We start from the raw sequence: 20493 nt of genomic DNA on the forward strand, positions 1-20493 counted from the left end.
AGGGATTCACTGTGACACACCGGAAACACACACTGAATCTTGGGAAAGGAAGGAATATCGAGTTTCTTCACCAAAATAACGAATTTAAACATTATTTTTCAACCCGGAGCTGGTCAAAACATAGATTCAGCTACTATATAATTACACTTCTGTTCCCGCCTCAGTGAATTTTACCGAACAGATCAACAAAGATGCTGATTAAAGTGAAGGTAAGACACTGAAAGCATAATTAGCCCGTTTCACATGAGCTAACAAATGAAACATTTCATGGCTGTTTATTACTGATCCTCTAAATCGTGTACAGTGTTTATGCTTAATAATAATCTGAAATAATCTTCGTCACAGACACTCACTGGCAAGGAGATTGAGATTGACATAGAGCCCACAGATAAGGTATAATACTGTTATTTCCTCATTTGTTACTATAAGTTGTAATAAGCTTTTTATTCAGTGTGTGTAATTGTGAGCCTGGATTTAAGTTGTATTAATTTCCATTCAGGTGGAGCGGATTAAAGAAAGGGTGGAGGAGAAGGAAGGGATCCCTCCGCAGCAGCAGAGGTTGATCTACAGTGGAAAACAGATGTAAGATACACTTTCTGGATTGAAGGATATTAAAAGACCAAAAGCAAACATTGAATTTGTTTCCAAGGCCTGATATAGTTCATTATTCTGTCTGTGCCATCCTGCTGCTGTAAATGCTCACTAGTGCATCAACTGTGTATTGATCTGCTCGCTCAAAATAGTCAAAAGGTTCAAGAGGTTTTATTGTCACATGCACGGCAACATTGAAGGCAGTGAAATTTGGCTTCTTTGAGCTCTAGTTCCAGTTAGAGTATATAATAAAATGAGAGGGAAATATACAAATATACATTATATTGCACATTGGTGCGCAGGTGCAGGATTGCGCATAAGTGACGGGTGAGAAATGCTTCTGATAAAGACAGAAAAACATGGTGGATTTTGTTTTTTAATGGGATTTGTTGAATTTAAGAAAAATATAGAATAACACCAGTTTTATACTTAAATCAGATTAGGAATAAGTTTCATACCATAAACTCCTAAAGAATGTTTTATGCTCTTTAAAGGAGTTAATTTATGTTTTTGGTGACATGGTGACATCGTCCCTGCAGTCATATGAAAACAGATTAAAAAAAAAAACAATACAGGCTAACATTATCTTTTTCTAATTAAGATTTTTTTTGTGTCTCCAACAAATGCAAAATTTCCGTCAGTTAAAGTAACTTTTGTTTGTTGTTAAAAACTACAGCACTCAGCTGTTTTAGGAATCACTAAGCCTTTTATTAAAAATGAATCTATATATTTGTGACCCTGTTTTCAAAGGTTTACTTCTTCAGTAGGAACTAATGGGTTTGGGGTGAGTGCCACAGACAGGGTAACATAATTAGAAAGTATTGAACTTTAACTTAAACTTGATTGTCCCCAAGGGGAAATTTACTTTGCATAGAAAATATGCAAAACAAATGCTTGAACCCACCACACAAGCTCACATAAAACAATGCACATCAAGTTACAGCATAACATAAAGTCCAATTGTCCCTGCTGTCATTTAAAATAAACAATCTATATAAAATTTCAATTTCTAATTAAGGATTTTTTGATCACCTTTTCTCTAAATCTCCTCCTTTTTCTATTTTCAGGAACGATGAGAAAACAGCAGCAGACTACAAAATCCAGGGAGGTTCTGTTCTCCATCTGGTTCTTGCTCTGCGAGGAGGTCAGGTGCTTTGCTATCCCAGAAGCCCCTTCTCCACGCCTGCGTTGTAGCCATCCCCTACGAAACATGCCTTAGCTTTTGTGATGCCTACATTACGCGGATCAACTGAAGACACACGGCCACCGGTTACGGAGTCACCCGGCGGCGTTTGTAGGCAGCCCAGAGCCATTTGTAGAAAGAGTTAAATCAGGTTCTACTTGTGGCCGCCACTTCCTTACAGCCAAAATGTGTTGGCTGAAAACACTTCTCCTCCTCCCCCCCTACTGTAACGTTGCCATGGCGAGACACTGCACATGTTAAAGCTTGGCTGGCTAAAAAAATAAAGTTACTTTAAAAATTAAACAAAGCTTTGCCTACAGATTTACAATCCAGAGCTAATTTGGCTGCCTTCTTGTGTCTCTTTATACATCTCTGAGGGAGGCAAGGCTGAGTTTCCCAAAGGTTATCTTTGTTCCCCTATCTGTAGCATCCAGGTGCTTTAGGGAAATCCATCCTTGGATCCTCCAGACTCAGACACAAACAAAGGTTTAGTTTCTTTTTATTAATGTCATACAAGTTTTATTCTGTTCTCTACAAATTGCCCCAACCTTCCTCACCACTTTCGTATAATTATTCCAAGGCTACTGGGTGTATCAAAGCACCCATGTAGCTCAACTACAGTTGTAAAGAAAGGATAGCAGCACATTTAAGGGAACATAAGAAGTAAAGGACATGTTTGGTGCTCTGTGTATTAGAAAAAAAAACCCTCCTGTCACTTATTTTAAATCATGTACTCCATTTTTACGCCTGCTTCATAACTAGACTGAGCATGTCCGTTTAGTAGGATAATGTTTTATATAATTTCATATGAATTTGTGTCAAGTATTTGCTTTTTTTTTTTTTTTTTTTTCTGCTGATTGCATATTATTTTACTGTCACTAGAGGACAAGGTCAGCTGTGCCAGCTGTGGTCCTGTCTGAAAACAGCTTCAGTTTACGTGGATATTGTTTGGTTTGTTTGTATGTTCAGAGAAGCAATTTTAACTTTTGGGATTGCGGTGTCCAGCAGCACCCATGTGCCCCCCCCTCCCCTCCCCCTTTGGCGTGTACAGAATTGTGTGAAATTGACCTTTTCTGTGGATTCGTTTGTCAGTAGAATAAACTTATATTGATGCTGAAAACGCCTCATTTTTGCTTTTCTGCGTTCTTAATACAAAATGTTCAACACAGCCAAATAAAGGAGACGTAAAAGGATCATTTACGCATATTTTTTTATTCTTGTCACACACTCACCACCAATATGTACATTTACATTTTTTTTTTTAACACAAAAATAGACTCGACTCTGAGAGACATATCAGCGAAAATGGCTCTCAGAATGGAAGGTAGACCTGCAAACAGCAAAAAGGCGACTTAAAGTAGAGACCAATGTGTACACGAAATGATTTAGAGACAACATTCTCGTCAGGCAGTGTATCGTAGTGTGATGATGTATCGCCAAGAAAAAAGAACTGCTTAGATTTATCAGTACATGACGACTGTTACAACATGGAAAACCTCATATTTCCACCGCGCTGAAGGCCTGTGTTGGTCTGTTTTCAAGCAAGAAGTGGAGGTCGCAGCGTATCAGGGAACCTTGAGCGGCGAGAAAGCGGGACAGAGTCCAACAAGTATCGCCACTGTTAAACTTCCTTTAGCTATACATCAAAGTGGGTTAGGATTAGGGTTAGGATTAGGATTAGGGTTAGGGTTAGGGTTTGGGGTTAGGGTCCACAGTTTCACATTGCCATATCACACAACAGTTGCAGCATTTGATTTCTGAGGTGGAAAAAAGATCAGGCCTCGTTTACATACAGTAAGGGTCTCGCTCAGAAATGTGAAAATAATTTCACGTTTATGTTATGTATGTCAAAATTGAGTGAAAAAAAATCAAATTACTGGAAGTGAACCTGAATGTATTAAGAATTTAAATCACATCTTTTCAAATGATCGCACAATGAAAGACGGATAAAGACAGGGAGCAGTTTTTTTGTTTGTTTTTTATAAATTAGGCCCTGAATTACAAATTCAAAATACATTTGTCAGTGGTTTTTATTCACTAAGAGACACCAAACAGACTGTCATGACATCTTTTTTTTGTATTATGTAAGTACACAATAACCGTACAGGCACAAAACACATCATTGTACTTGTAAAGACATCCAAGACACCCTGTTCCCCTTACAGTTTAACAAGAGCAACCTTACTAGTCTGACATTCCTGCTGAAACCTCAATCATTCTTTGAGAGATTTTTTTTTGAGGGGGGGGGGGGGATTGCTTGAGACTCCTGAGGACTCTGAGGAACGAGTATCTAACTAGCACCAGTACAGACATTTAGCACTAACAGACTGGATTTCAAGGAGGCAATCGGTCAGACTCAGATGTTGAGTTTCCGTAGTCTTCAGGTTTTAGGCAGTGTATGTAAGGAGAAGGCAGTGGGGATGCCCTGAGACACTAATCGATTACAGAAAGACTGAAGACACAAGAGTACGTAATGTGGGTTTATGTGCATGTGAGTGTTGTTACTATAATATACAGCATGAGTATAGATACATAACTATTACCAGACAATGCAAATGGGTTCATTCAGGGGGTGCGTGTTCAGTTTTTGCTGGTGCCTGTACTAATATTGCACTAAAATCTCTTCTATAGTGAATTGTATGAATCAAAAAAAAAAAAAGTATTTTTTTTCCCTACAGCTCTCATTTCTACACCCTAAAATAAAGCACAAAAAAAATTATTCAAACACAGCTATATGGTTAACTACAAAAATACTTTGGCTGTAAAACAGACAAGACAATCAACGCCTTTTTTTTAAAAAAAAAAACAACAACTGTTTTTCACACAGGCATTCACATGTGTCGGTGTAGGGATCTGTACATGAACAATGCAAATGTGGTGGTGAAAATGTCTTGTGTCATGTCTTGCCTATTTTTTTTATTTTTTTATTTCTAGTCGTCTCCATGTTGGGCTCGCAGTTATAACGGTTAATTACTTGTGTAGTGTCCATACAAGAGTTCACAGAAAAATGTTAAAAAACTACTTTTTTTTTGTTGTTTCCATTAAAATCCGCCCTAAACCCCATCAGTCAAAACATGGCTATAATGGCACCTAAGTACAGAATATCATCTAATTAAGGCAATTAACAAGAACTGTGCACCATTTTAAGTACAGATCACACATCAGCTTTAAGATATACACCTTTGGAGTTGCAAGAGTAAAAAATAAAACCAGATGAATATGATGTTGAATAGAAAAAGAATATCAGCAAAACTAAAATTAACAACTAAAATAACAACAAATGATATAAACAATTACCACAAATACAAAAAAAAAAAAAACATTTCGGAATCACAGTCACCTTTAAAAACAAAACACAGTACTTAGTGTACTTCATGAAACATGAAATGACTTGATCTGAATCTTATTTTCCTGCTTCGACAATCAAAATACAGCTTTGGTGTGTTGAATGTATGACAAAGCAAAATTTACAATGTGGCAAAAAAAAAGAGAAAAAGGTGTTTGCGTAGCCATCACAGTACAGTAAGAGTCTTTTAAAAAACAATAAAAATACAAAAAAAAAAAAAAAGAGGATGCTCTTACAGTAGGCGTATGTAGGGAATGTGTGGAGGCAGAGAAGTAGGATGATGAAGAGTTGTAGATGTCTGTATAAGCATGTATGGAGGAGGTGGAAGGTGCTAATCTTGCTTTATTGCACTCTTGAAGGACCCCAGACAGAAAAGTTTGGGGTACTATAACTGTAAGGGGCCCTATTTTAACCGTGTTAGTGCAACGGCAAGCGCAGCGTGTTTAGGTGCACGGACTGTGTGGGCATCTCCGTGCGCACCTGTTGTTTTGGTTTCAAAGCAGACTGATTGACTGACTTTCCTGCTTTAACCTCAATAAACATTATTGTCTGTGCCGATTTTGGTTGGAGATTGTTTAATTGAAATAAATTGACAACCAAAACACAATAACTGTCTTTGCGCTGCTTCATTTGAACGAACCTCCCACCTGTGCAGCGTGCGCTCTGTGCTGGCCGTCACCAAAATACCACACAGATGCGCCAAGTGAGTTTCAAAGTCAGGAAAATACCAAACAGTCAGAGCTCTGCTTGCGCTGGTCGTTGCACCTCCACAAAAATACGGCCCCTGATCATGTCACACCATATTTGGTACAGAAATGATTGATTCATGTGATAATAAAACCAAGTAAAAACTGTTAAAGACAAAGTTTTGGAGCACAAGTGTTGATCAGTAAAATCCACTACAAACGGTGGTGTATGTTGTGTGCACGCCCACGTGTGCGTCTGCTGCGTACGTCTGTTTGATTGGGAGTGGGCGGGAGATAAAGACATGTGCTTTAGCAGTCCGCTGACTTGTGGTTTTCTCCGTCCTGCTTGGACAGAGGAGACCTGGCCTCCGTCATTTCCTCTCCTTCCTCTCCGCTGCTGCCGCTACTTTGTTCCGGATAAACCACCACGCAGAACTTCTGGCCCACGTACGTCATCTTATCTGGAAGAAGAGAGCGACACATGGGTTTAGACTGGCTGTCTGAAGATTTTTTTTTCTGCTCTTTCAAATTATATATGCATATTGGAATTTAAATTAGATCTATGATTAATTATTCATTTTCTTGCAAAGATTTAGATAAGAAGATCGATACCACTCTTATGTTTGTGCGTTAAGTATGCAGCTAGAGCCAGGAGGCTTAGTTCAGCTTAGCATAAAGACTGAAAGCATGACTTTATGTTTAGTACATGTAAAACATTTCACCCATGACACAGAAAACATGCCCAAAACAGCCTCCGATAAGCCAACTTACTAACGAAGGTGTCAAAGCACTGTGGCTTATTGTCCCAGTAGACTCCCAGGAAATAGACGGGGACGCCTGTGAGCATGATGGCCAGGCCGATGCCGCACACCACGGGCTCAGAGTAAAGGGAGAAGATGAGCAGGAAGGCCCAGAAGATGAGGTAAATGACCGGCCATATCAGGCTGATCTGGAAGAGAGAACAAAGGAACGTTTTTTTCAGACTCATGTGGAGAGTATTCAGTTCAGTATTTTCTCACTCTTTAAATATGCAAATGATCTATTCTTGCTGTTATACTCTCCAGTCCTCTATTCTTAATCAGTTCTGTATCAGTAACAGTTCTCTGCTGTGGATTTGTAATCCTGGGTGAATTTCACAAACAAATGTTGCAGCAGACTTTATGGCTTTGAAACTGCATTGAAAAACACAAAAAAAACACTCTAGATTCCAGCAACATCAATGACTTTGAGCCAGTTTCCATATATTTAAAAAACTACTTTTTACTACCTTCAGACTTACGGGCTCCATTTATGTTTGCCCAAAAATTTCTACCTGACTTACATGCCAAAAAAAGCACTGAGACGGCTCTCCTCAAAGTGATAAATTATACCAGAAAAACATCTATTTTAATACCTCTAGATCACTGTAATGCACTGTTTGTGAAACACAGTGTATTGCACCTTTTTTTGCATGAAATTAACTATATAAATAAAGTTTATTACCATTATTATTGTTATAATGAGACAACTAACAAAGCTCAAATACAGCCCTAATCTCCTGAGCCTGAATATAAGTAAATCCTTCAAAAAAAAGGACCAAAAGTGATTAAATAAAAGACAGTGAACAGGTACCACTAACTGATATCATTTGACTAACGTGAGGCATTAACACCAAAAACATACCTTGATCGGCCGGTGCATGTTAGGCTCTTTGAAACGCAGGACAATCTGCCCGGCGACAGTGACTCCGTAGAAGAGGTAGTTGATGAAGCCCACATAGTTGATGAGCGTGTACATGTCACTGGTGCACAGCATGAGCAGGGTGGACAAACACTGAGGGGGAGGAGGAGAAAAGGAAGGTCAGAGACAGTTTGTGGTTTGTCTTGCAGCTTTATTATTTGTCATGATGCAGCTTTTTTAGTCTTGTTGGGTTTAACTGAGTCATTATCTGAGGGAGATACTGTAATATGAAGATTTGTGGTGGTGAGAGATCAGGCGTAGTACTCACCGTGAAGAGCAGAGCTGGGATGGGAGTGCAGCGTTTCACATGAATCATGGCCAGCAGACTGGGGAGGTGTCCCTCTCTGGCTCCAGCAAAGAACAATCTGTGACAGACAGAAAAAAAAAATCATACACTGTATTTGTGTCTACAGTACATCCACATATTATATGATGAAAATTTAAGACTAGAGGGGGGGCTTATGGAGAGGTTTTAGATGAGGATGCCAAGGAAATAGGAAATTGTTTCCTCCAAGCTATGAATTATTGTGAGTTTAAAAGGCTTAAAATGTTAGTTAATAATTACAGTTTCTGTCTCATTGCTGATGTCTTAGCCTCCAAATACATATCTGGTGGACTGTGAAGACTTAGATAGATAGTATATTCACTGCAGTAGCAGCTGTTAGCAGCCGGTGCCCAACCCACACATGGTAGATCCCACATATTGGCTGTTTTTGGTTGTTAATATCATCAAAACCCTTGGCAGTAGAGGCAGGAGTTTGGCTTTATTTGATAGAATACAGATGCAAATCAGACAAAAAATATGGATTCACTGTGTATTCTCAAGCCAAGACACCGAATATTACCTCTGTACACATCATAAATCTGACATATTTATGATATTTCAGTTTGTACAAGGTGACACATAGAGTCATAAAATGAGCTCTTGAAAGTCAATCTACTTCTAGTTACGTGGCACTGCTCCAAACCCTGAAAAAAAAACAGTTTGAGCCACGTTTGAAAGTCGCAAACAAGCCAACTAACCGTGAAGATGTGAAGAGGGAACCGTTGACTCCCCCGAAGGTGGACAGAGCCACAGAGATGGGCATGATCCACTGCATGACGCCCAGCAGCTTCTCACCAAACGTCTGGGATGGAGGAGCGGGAGGATGAAGGTTAGAAGGTGGATGAGAAAGAGACACACAGGCAGATGTTTAGATGGCTATTTCAACATGTTTTTTTAGTTTTTTCACTTTGAATGAGGTATAAAAGGAGTCCAGTGATATGGACCAAATGTACCACTAGAGGGCGACAGAGTCATTCTACTATCAAGGTGTGTGTGTGTTTGATTGACGTCAGGGGATCAACCTGCATCACAGCCGGATCTACTCACCACGGCAACAGCATTTGAGGCGAGAAGCTCCTGCGGACTCATTGCCGTGACGTAGGCGATGTTGGCAAAGACGTAAACGAAGGTCACGAGGGGGATGGAGATGAAGATAGCGCGAGGAAGGTTCCTGGAGACAATAAAAAAGAACAAATGTTTAGTCGAAAGAAGAACGGGGAGGAGAGCTAAAAAGAAGGAGAGAGAGGAGGGGATTTAGAGAAGGAAATTAAACTGGTACCTAAGGGGAGGTTACTGAACTAAATATCTATTAAATTAAAAGTAGGGATTTAAAAAAAAGAAAGCAGAGGAAATGAAGAAATAAATCACTTTATACAGCGAGACATTGTTCTAGATGAGGGGCCAGACATTGGGAATGACAGTGAGAATTTCTCTCATGCTAAGTTAAATAAATATCAGAGAGCTTTAACAAAAAGGATCAGGGATTAAACCGAGAAGCTTAGTCGGTATGCGACTGCTAATCAGTGAAATAGCTAAAAGCAGCTTTTAAATCAGCCATATTCTAATAGCAAGGAGCCATTCGGGACTGTGGGAAGGTGGGGGTTTTTTTCTGAGCACAACAATAAAACATTTCTGGACACATGAGAGGCAAAAAGAGGGAACGTACACATAGGGGTCCACCAGCTCCTCCGTGACGTAGTTGAGGAAGTTCCATCCTCCATAGGCGAAGGAGCCTTGTAGGAAGGCTAAGGCTATCAAACCCACATCATACTCCTGGAAGGGCTCGAAGGCGTTGGCTGGCTCCAGCCAGTAGTACTCTCCTGCAGGTGGGGAGGACGATAATTAGGCTCTATATTTAGTTCGAGGCAACATTTTGGCACAGAAGTTAAGGAATGTTTTGTATTTTACGCAATCAAGAACATCCATGCTGTTCATTATTTGTAGAAATATCATCAAATAGTCTTTTAATCTTCCTTTCCCAATATAGCCATCTCTTAAATTCAGGATTCTCTTTGTTCCTGATGTAAATTTGAATGCCTTTCCCTTAACTAAGTAGGTCTGTTCTTGATCATTTCGCCCTCGTTTGCTAATGTTGTTTTTTAGCTGAGGGGGTAAACAAACTATTTTCCACTAAAGTTGGGCTTGCTGTAAAGAAAGCCAGCTGAAATCCATCACCTGATGCATTCAATGTGTGCGAAACAAGCTGTAAAAGACGTTCGCCAAATCCAAGTAAGATAATTTGTTTTGTAAAATACACTGCAATCTCAGAATTAATCAAATACTCTGTTTGGGGTAAATGTCTAAATCATCTGTGATCTTTGGGAAGCTTCTTTCTTTCTCTTTTGTCATTACATTTTTCAGAAATCCCATGACGAGGCATGTTTTCCAGAGAGCATTAATGTATGTCTGCCCTGCTTTCTCACACACCGTCCCGTCCCTCATATATGACATAAAGTCTCCCAACAAATCAGCCAATGACTGAGCTCTTCATTATCTTCTGGCACATAAATCCCCGTTTTGTTGTTTCAGGGGCCTAGTCTCTGTGGCCCCTGTAATAACTGGCCCTCAGCCATGTTGTGACTGCAAACCCACAGAGGCGGGCCGATATTAGCGATGTGAGTTTTAACCGGAGGGCCCCAGCAACTCACTGACCCCTGCAGCGACCACGGGGAGTCTATACTGTCCCGAATGACTGAGGATGTCCCCGGTGACCGCGAGTATGTGCGAGAGAGCGAGTGCTTTTCAGACAGAGGCAGAGAAACCGCCAGACGCAGGTGGAATGTAGGATGTATGGCGTCTGTAGGCTTACCCTTGCAGATCTGCACGATGCCCATGATGATGATGAGGGCGAGGGCAAGCAGCTTGCCGGCTGTGAAGATGTCCTGCACTCTGGTGGCCCACCTCACGCTGGAGCAGTTCACCCATGTTAGCAGCACTAGACACACAAAAACACCATAAAAAACGAGTTAGTGCTTAATTCATACAACCTTAAAGTCCAAAAAAACACTCACTTCCTTTAAAATCCAGTTTTTAAGTGGCTTTAAGTTACTAAAATCATCTTGTTCCACATATTGTGTGACATTGTCACATATTTTTTTGTATTTTAAGCTTGCTACAACTTTTTTTTTTATAAATGCACCATTTATCCAGATGTTTTACATGTCATGTGCATCATTTTATGCAAATTTCCCCCCAAATTTAGCCTGACATTTTGGTATCTTTATAAGTTTTGGGATCTCTACTATAATTTAAAACAAAATTCTGCAGGTTTGAATAACGTTTAGCTGCACAACTTTGGTTTTGTACTGATGGTTCCTAAGAGGTCGATGACATTAAAACTAACATGCTGCAATACTTTCTAGGCAACATGCAGTCACTGGTTTATGTGTTTATTGCTTTTATTAGTCTTGTAAAACAACGGTCATTGCATCGTTTGTAGTAGTAGTACTCTATAAATTGCCCAAGAGAAGAAGAAGTTATGAAATTTTTTTTTTTTGCTGCTGATAAACCTGTAAGGACGTTAGAGTTCAAGTTAACAGCCTTGAGGTGAACCGATGTCACGTCAGTGAAAGGAGAAAGTTTAAAAGACGCACATCTGAGCACGCGTGTGATTTGTGATGTGTCTTAATGATGATGAAACGAGGCAGCGACCTTTGACTGTGCTGCTGTGTCACTGTTATCTCTCACACCTAATGTCGCACTTGCAGCAGGCAGTGTGGTAGGTTTTCTTTTGAAGCACTGCAGGTATTTTCCCATTCAAACATAATAATAAACCCATCTCTCAAATCTAGAAACTGTAGGAAAACCTATTAATGTTAAAGAGTTTTATTCATATTTTATACAGAGAAAAGCTCTGAAAAAAGCTAGATTTTAATACATTATTTCCTTTCTTAATTTGTAGAATACTGTGCACATTTGTTACATTTTGGATACAAGTTTTTAATGTTTTCAGTATGGACAACATCATTTCTAATTAACAAAGAAAAGGAGATTTCATGTCAGGGTTTGTTGATTTGATAAGACAAGATATATGCAAACAAGCCTGCCACGCTTGAGAAATTACCAGTAAATTAGAAGCTAATTGAGTTTGACAGTGATGGATAAAGTCCTAGTCTGATACTTTAGATTCTCTTTATAATGTTTTATACACCAAACTCCACCTATATGGCATTTAAAATAAAAAAAACCAAGCCCTAACCAGTTTTTGTAAATGCTGTTCGACACACTTCAACTTGAGGCTGACCTGACAGACAAAGATAATGGATTTGATCTGTACTGCTGGGTACAACAGGCCAGTGGGTTCAGGCCAATAGGGTGCCATTAAATAATGGGCCTGTTTGACTCTGTGGGATTAAGTTCATCACATTAAATAACTCTGAGCTGAGCTGTCACTGCAGGAGATGAGGGCAGATGCACATGAACAGACATGCACCGCTATGCACATACATGTACACATGTAGACATCTGTGTATAGATGGTTTCCACATGCACGCACACACACACGCACACACACACAAACGAAGAGACACACAGGTGCACAAAATAAGGTTTGCAGGCTGGGCTTGTTTGCAGTTGTTTTGGAGAGGTTTATGATGTTTTTTAGGTTGATTGGTAGGTGTTTTATGGAGGGAAAGGGGGAAAAGGAATTAAACTGCCTGGGTGACTCACAAACAAAATTACTGCAACAGACAGAACAAGAGTTGTGGTTAGGGCGAGAGCCGCAGAAAAAAACAGGAAATGAGACAATATGTGCATGCAAGTCAGCTTACGAGTTGATTTGTGTACTATACAAACACACACACACAGTCAGGATGAACTAAAACACAACTGACTGATCCTCACGAAGCTCTGAGTAAACACGTCTTAAACCTCTTAACTCAACCACCAGTAAACAGACTTGTTTTAGGAATCTTTCACTTCAGCATTACAGTAACAGCGTGTGCCGTCCGACGACCCTTCTTTGTTGATTGGCAGGCTCCGAGTAAACACCTGAAGGGACATTCTCCGAACTGCGGAGCTCCGGGGCTGCTCAGCTGTCTGTAAGCTGAGTATACAAAATGTAATGTTATGTATGTGGTGGGTGTGAGGAACTTGCTGAGTTAACTACAAGCTTGCTGGAAATTATGACAGAGCTATGACCTTGCACGCTGCCATCTGTAGGAAGAGACGGACCCCAGGGAGAATCCCCCCGCAATGTTTTTTGAAACGGTACACCTTGGAAAACCTTTTGTCCTGCAGACCAGTCTGGCTGGATATGTAAGTAAATAAGTAAGATTATATCCTACATACTATTGTATAATATCATGCAAGGGTCACATTTTGGAAATCACAGGAATGTCTCATCACTGAAGCAGATAAACACATGCATGCAGCCCCCACAAACAACAAGAATGACATCAGAGTTGAGGGGGAAACAGCTAACCTCTCACCCACTTTTCCCCTGAACAACAACAGAAAAACAAGGATAAACCATCTTTAAAAAAAAAAAAAAAAGACCCAGCAAGTCAGGTCTTTTTGCTGAAAGCTGCCTGACAACATCTGTCCTACTGACTCAAGAGAGACGCTAGATCACCCTGCTGGCTCAGCCAATCAGAAACCTTTTCAGAATCAAAACAGACCAGAGTTAGGCAATAAAATGACTGCTAGCAGTTCTTGTCAGAACTAAGCACTTTTTGCTCTAAGGCGTTCATGAAAGTGGGACAAGAAGACAGGTAAATGTAGGTCAATGTGTCTATAATGCAAACAAAAACACTATGAAGTATTCAGAGAACGCAGAGCTGCGACAAGGTTGGACTATGTTGTTAATGTGTTATTACCACTGCCAAAGAGGTTGTGTTTAAGTGAGGAGGATCAGATTTCAGTCAAGTTTACTAGACAGTTAAGCCATGAGGAGAAGTCATTAGTTTTTCATGTGGATAGGACCCAAAAGCTCAACTAGGTGGGCATTTATTGGGCACTTTACGTTTTCACTTATTATCAAAATCATTGCAGCTCTACTTAAATGCATTACGCAGCTACCGCATTCAGATGACAAATCAAATCTGTCAAAATGTTTATAGCAGAGGCAATTAAATAGAAGCTCTCATGGTTCACAGAGTACAAGTGTGTTTGTGCATGCCTTTGGAAAGTGAGGTTTTTACATTGTCAAGCCAAACATGGCAGCCAACTGGGCCCATCTGCCAGTGAACAGCATGTCGCAGGACATCACGGGTGCATTCCAACTCCAGGAAAAAAAAAACCCCTTTCGAGAAGATGAATCTAAAAAAAATCTGATTGTAGGCTACACAGGGGCACATAGTGGCAACCTTGAGATGCCCAAACAAAACCCTAATGACAGCTGGCATTACCATTCATTATCCGCTGAACTGCGCTTCAGCATGACAGCTCCAGTTCCTCCACCTCCACCAGCTCCTGTTTTTCTCTAGCTGACATGGACACTCACCTACTTTAGTTAGGAGGGACATGACAAAACTGGTTTCCTTCAGTTATATTTTGTTTTGGATGAAATGTACTCAAAAAAGTTTACAGAACTTGCAGAAAGGACACTTTTTCTCTCCTTTTTTCTCCCTTCTCTACTAATCGAAAGCATTTAGTTGTGATTTAAAAACAGTATCCCCTCTAAAGAAGGCTACAGCTGTCATATTTAGCTCACTAAAGCCAGTGACCATGGAAAACATCTTAGTGCTGGTGTTTATTTGACAAGACAGATTAGAGTATTATCAGATAACACTCTTAAGTTTGAAATCGTACACAAGGTTTGCTCAACATTGACACACGCAGACAATGAACACACTCATTCCCGGCGTCTCTCTCGCTGTCTGAAGTCTGCCCGTAGTATTTGACCAGTGCGTGTGAAGTTTGTCGAGGGATTCAAATCAACAACTGTCATGTCAGCGCCAACACATTTATCCATTTGTCTCCTCGCACATTCGCCGCTCCTCCAGCCGCTCTGCTATCTCTTTTATTCTCTGTCTTTCTGACGTGACCTCTAACTGTGGGTTAAATAACAGAGGAGCTTCAGAAGAGGACAGCGACCGACACGAAACCGGATAAATCGAGCCATAATTCAGCCAATCTGTGACTGCTTTAAATATCTGGTGAATTATAGACAGCTTTGATGATGTAACTACAACCAACAAAGCAAATATACAACTACATTGGAACATCTGCTTCAATGTTCAGCACCCATTTACTACCCACCAAACCACTTGTGTACCCATTTCTTTAGGCGAATGACGCTGATTCCCATATGTTTTTCATTTTTTTTTACAGTTGGATTAACTGGCAGGTTTTCAGCTTTTGAGCCTGTCCCAACAAGTATACTCAACAACAATTCTTTAGGTTATCTCCACTCCTTTATCGCTCCATAATCAAAACTGATCCAGAGAGGAGTCAAAGCTTCTAGCTGGTTCACCAGGAGAGGGTATTTTTGAAGAAAGAATGTCTTTTGATGTGTAAAATGTTTTCTTATATGGGGTATTTTTATTTCCAAGTGATATCTTCCTTATGTCATCTTTACATAACCCTCTAGGGATCTCCAGATTGTGAGATTAAGTGGATGTATCATGCACATTTCTAGGTCTATATTTATATTCTTGGCCTCTACTGGAATATCTTTGCATGATTTACAGTTAAAAAAAACTCTTTATTTATCTTATACTGGCCCTTTATGCAGCCCCTCAGTTCAGCCTCTGTCTGAAACAGGCTGTTTTAGCTCCTGTATCTTTAAGGCCCTCTTCTTGATGAGCCCAAAACTTCCAGTGGCTCCGGACGCTACGTAAACAAATAGTAGTAGTGGGATTTCGCTTTTTGTAAACTTCTCAGGTCAGCAGTGGACAACGTGAACAACACGCGGGACAACTTTGGCAACAAAGGCTACTGAACGGATGGCCGTTTGTGAGCATGCATGAAAAATCTGACGCCATCACAAGGAGGAAGTAGCGGTAACATTGCAAACAAGGTGGCTGGCTTTTGACTTGCAGGGAGCGTTTTTACATACGTACACCTCAAGTTTTGGACTTTTGACCATGTTTAACATAAACATGCGACATCATATCAGGATAAAAATAACAAAAATCATGATAGAACATAAAAAAATAAACATATTCTGCTACAAAAATTATTTATTCTTTCTGACTTTTCTCCAATATTTGCTTCTTTATTACGAAATACTGTAGTATTTAGGGGAGCATGACTTTTTGGACATATGCAACCTGCAACAAGGCCAAGGGGTCACGAGTAAGCAGGTAAGAGAACTTATGTTTAACAAATCAAACTCGTTTTGCTCATTTTTCGTAAATGTATTAACTCTCTTAAGCTTCAGCCCTCTCATACAGAAGTAAAGAGGGCTGTTGAAGCATGTTTAAACATTAAAGTCAAGAGACGGAGAGCAGTTTCCCTCGAGGGGAATACAGTTGAAGCTCACACTGCTGACTTGACAAAACAGACAGAACAGAAAGGGAAACCTTAGGTGATGCAAGGGTTAAGTTACTGTGACTGTTAAGATTGTGCTAAATCCCCTTGATAATTATTCCTTGTTATGACCATTACACACAGCTGGCACATCCCCAATACTGGTTTAACAGGTATTGCACGTATTGTAAGAGACACTGTGGTTTTAAAACAAAAACTCTTGAACTGTTTGAGGTATGTTCTTCGTTAAGAAACATATTTGTGTGTGTGTGTGTGTTGGTGTGACCGTGTCACTCACAGAGGCAGATGGCAGCCAGCAGGCGCAGGCCGTTCTCTGGTGGAAAGCAGGTGGGAAAGAGGGGCTGCAGGACGTAGTTGGAGAACGTCAGTGCGATCACAGCCTGGTTCGTCGGGTAGATCACCAGCACGGCGATCCATAGACGCAGGAACCTGGGACACAAGCGAGGGAGGGTGGCACGGTTACAAACGCAGGCGTGGGAGGAACAGCAGGACGTTAGGATCAAATACGGCGTACAGAAGCACACACAGGAGGAAACACATTACTACAGCACATATATACATCCTCCCATTTACAGGTTGCCATTCAAAGCAGTTTATTTTTGTCCGAGACGACACAAATGTAAACTTCTATTAATGTTCATATCCTCTGTCGTCAGGCAATAAAGAGCTTTGTTATTTTACTTTAAAATGTACTTTTGTTTCTGTGAAAACATGCAAAAAGTCAATAAATCGACTCATGTTTTGACAGTACACTTGTATTATTTATCAAGCAAATATCCTTTCTGCTTTTCTTCTTTTGCTTTCATTATTTATATCATTTTAAAATGGAATTTCTTTGAGTTTTGGACTGTTGAATAGTCATAAAAAGAAATAAGAAGAGGTCGACATGGGATCTGGGAAATCACTCACGTAAGATTTTACATGCTATAAAAGCTATAAAGTATTTTTAAAAATTGTCAGATTAATCAATAATGTGAATAATTATCTTGCAGCTCTAAACGTCATTGTATAACTGTCCAAAATTATGAACATGAATTTGGTGTTTGAGTCCTTTCTCTATGTGATCCCTTTCTATAACAAAGACATCCTTTCTTTTAGAAAATACCATTTAATACCACTTTCAATCAAAACAGATCAATCAAAATGTTAAAAAAATCAACTGAAAGTGGGCATGACTTAAAAGATTAACTCGTTTTACTCCTACGCCCAGTACAAGGAAAAACTCCAACAGTCCATCAGCTTAATCAGTCTTTCTGTGCTGTAGATGACAGATGGGTGATTTTTCTAGAAAAAAAAATACACTGACACAAACACACATGTTCACTATGTTAGAAGCTGACAGGATGAATCATACTATACTTGTCAATAGCAACGTGGATGGTCAGCGGAGCTACACTAACAGACAAATACAGGCGGGAAAGAAGGGAGAACGAGAGGAGGAGGGAGCTCGGGTTTAGCTGGTGTGATGTAGGAGAGACCAAGCGTGCGGATTTTCCACCAAATTCCTCGAAAGCTTATAGAGGGATCATTACACCCGACTGCGTTAATGGAATTGTGTCTCGCTGGAATGTGTGTGTGTGTTTAATGTAAAAAACGTAGATTCAAACGCAGGTCCGAGCTGCTTGAAGCATCTAAGTAGACACCAACGTTGTAAAGTAATTTCCCAACATAGGAGGTACTTGATCTATCAATTTAGTGTGTTTTACTTTACATTTTGTGCAACGATTGTACTTTTACTCTTTTAACATATGATAAACTCAGATTATATGATACACTTCTATAGATTAAACTAACAAAAACTCAATAAAAGTCCTAGTATAGCACTTAGTAGTATAGTAGTTTCACATAGCTTCAACATTAAGATGCAGCTTGCAGGTTAACGTATCAATAATTGATAACACTCTTAAAGGAGCCCTTTTGCATAATGCATATTTTCACTCAGTCCAAAATCCAAAGATATTCAGTTTACTATCGTAGAAGACTAAAAAAACCAGCAATCATTCACATTTAGGAGGCTGGAACCAGAAGAATATTTGGCATTTTTGCTCCAAAAATGCTTTAAATGATTTATTACTTCTACTATTTTTACTGTACTTCCTCCCTGCACTGGTAGACACACATGAATGATAAGACACATAGTATAACGCATGCAAAAAAGAACAGGAGATATCAGCAGGCTCCCTTTAAAATAATTTACATGATAGTTTAACACTATCGCTACCTACAATCTGTCTCCATACCGCACATTACTTGTGTAACACAACCTTCATTAGACTGACATAACAAAGAGCCTTTGTACTTGAAACATTGTCCATTCAAGTTGTATTTCGAGCGCACACGTTTACGAGCTTTTCCCCCTCTTTCCTACGAACTTGCCTCGGCCCAGCTGTGACGAAGTGATGCAAGTATTTCCGTCGCTCCAGTTATTGACTTACTCACACGACCAAACCCCTCCCACGCCCACCTACACACACATAGGGATAAAAGGAGCAGGACAACAAAAACAAACACCTCTTGAATTAAGTTTATTTCTCCGAGACAGAGGGCACAGGGAAGCGGCGTGGCCCCCCACCCCCCCACAACACTTCAAACCGAGCATCTGAAGCAACGAACAACAAAGTCTCTGGAGGTAAAAGTTCACTGATGTGTATTGATAGCTACTATACAAAGGGACAAAAACAATCATTGGCTGTTTTGTCTGGGTGAATTCCTCTCCCGAAATACCCTAATAATATGTATCCTTGTGATAGTTGAAAAAAACAATGGTCTAATCTGTGTTTACAGTCTGGGCAAAGTGTGTGTGTGAAATCTATGGTAACAAACGATATTGTTTTACTAGGAAATTAACTTAGCATGGTTCCCAAGCGTTTACTGTAAGCGCTACTACCTTAAAGCTAACCGTTACCATTCATGGATGAATGGAAGAAGGCGGCGGACTTCCAGGAAAGTAAATTCAGAAGCAGCAGCAGTTTGTAATTCTGACTTACAAACTGAAACAACTTTGTGTCTGCATGTGTGTTCATGCAGCTGGTTTAATATTGTTCTGCTACATCTACCTTCTTCTTTCCTTCACTACCAGCTAAAGACCCCCTGCTTTAGATCAAGATGTCTGACCTACATCAGCAGGCTCATCCACCAGGATAAAGAGAGGAATCTAGACATGCTGGTATGCTCACCTAAATCCTTGTCAAATTAACTTTGATTGTTTGGGAGGCCCCCTTCTTCTTGAAAACTGGGTCATATACTTCACAGACAGTACGTTTGACCAGGGGTCGACTGGTGGTTTATCAAACCCTAGTGACCTGAGAGTCAAAAAACACCCATCTGTCCTTAACCGTGAGGAGGATCTGTGAATATGTGATGCCTCAAAATAACATCGGTTCTTATGAAAAGTAGCTCTTAGCACAGGCACTGACTTCTCTTACTGAAACAACCCCCGAGAAACCACAAACCAGTGATTTCCCGGATGTGGCACAACGAGTAAAGTCTCCTCATTCTTAAATAACTGATTTCCACTGGAATAAATTATGTCAGTCTGCTTTGATGTATTGCACTTAGTGACTCAGATCACACAAATGTTGCATGCTTGATTGTTTCCACTCAGAGCGAGACCACAAGCAGATGACTGAAACCGTCTAGTGTTTGCTCACCCAGCCAGTCCTCCGAAGATGTCCTTGACGTAGGAGTAGTCTCCCCCCGACTTGGGAATAGTGACGCCCAACTCGGCGTAGCACAGCGCCCCAATGGCGGTGATGATGCCCGTGATGATCCAGACGATCAGGGCCAAGCCCACGGAGCTGGCGTTTTCCATCACTCCCTTCGGACTGACGAAGATACCTGAGCCGATAATGTTACCTGTTGGAGGGAGCAGAGAGAGGTTGTAGTGTGTGTGAGAACAACTAGAGGTGCAAAGTAGCTTTTTACTTTAAAAAAAATCATCGATTCTGCTTTCACTTCAGTAAATATTCAAAAATGTCTTTCAAATGTTTTTAGCCCATTTTCTACAAATCACCAATCATGCAACTGTTTTATTCTTCTTCTGCTGTTGTTGGCATCCACTGGTTTCCATTTATTTCTGCATATGTGTAAACCATTATAGTGAAAAAGGTGGATAGTGTGCATACCTGAACACATCTAGATAACTAGAGCTGCAACAATTAGTCGATTAATTGACTGATGAAAAACTAATCTGCAACTATTTAGATAATCA

General features: G+C 40.1%; 2 protein-coding genes across 2 annotated transcripts in view; one reads left to right on the forward strand and one right to left on the reverse strand.

Moving 5' to 3' along the window:
- On the forward strand, window positions 1–2894 carry nedd8 (NEDD8 ubiquitin like modifier). Its single transcript, XM_067579018.1, has 4 exons — window positions 1–209; window positions 346–393; window positions 500–582; window positions 1659–2894. The coding sequence occupies exons 1-4, from the start codon at window positions 192–194 to the stop codon at window positions 1783–1785; spliced, it is 276 nt and encodes a 91-aa protein (XP_067435119.1). The 5' UTR covers window positions 1–191; the 3' UTR covers window positions 1786–2894.
- slc7a8a (solute carrier family 7 member 8a) overlaps window positions 2735–20493 on the reverse strand; it is a 25377-nt gene continuing 7618 nt past the window's right edge. Inside the window, exons 2-11 of the mRNA XM_067579017.1 lie at window positions 19934–20138; window positions 16561–16712; window positions 10660–10785; window positions 9517–9670; window positions 8898–9021; window positions 8549–8652; window positions 7794–7890; window positions 7469–7618; window positions 6578–6755; window positions 2735–6267 (exon numbers count right to left, since the gene is read on the reverse strand). Coding sequence (XP_067435118.1) covers window positions 6116–6267; window positions 6578–6755; window positions 7469–7618; window positions 7794–7890; window positions 8549–8652; window positions 8898–9021; window positions 9517–9670; window positions 10660–10785; window positions 16561–16712; window positions 19934–20138 — 1442 coding nt within the window. The 3' untranslated portion in view covers window positions 2735–6115. The remainder of the gene's footprint in view (window positions 6268–6577; window positions 6756–7468; window positions 7619–7793; window positions 7891–8548; window positions 8653–8897; window positions 9022–9516; window positions 9671–10659; window positions 10786–16560; window positions 16713–19933; window positions 20139–20493) is intronic.

The sequence above is a fragment of the Thunnus thynnus genome, chromosome 22 (assembly GCF_963924715.1).
Source record: "Thunnus thynnus chromosome 22, fThuThy2.1, whole genome shotgun sequence".
Classification (NCBI taxonomy): domain Eukaryota; kingdom Metazoa; phylum Chordata; class Actinopteri; order Scombriformes; family Scombridae; genus Thunnus; species Thunnus thynnus.

Bases quoted from the DNA above. Each gene is read 5' to 3' on its own strand.
- nedd8 (XM_067579018.1), top strand. The intron at 394-499 runs GTATAATACTGT...ATTTCCATTCAG, and splicing joins ACATAGAGCCCACAGATAAG to GTGGAGCGGATTAAAGAAAG. The intron at 583-1,658 runs GTAAGATACACT...TTCTATTTTCAG, and splicing joins ATCTACAGTGGAAAACAGAT to GAACGATGAGAAAACAGCAG.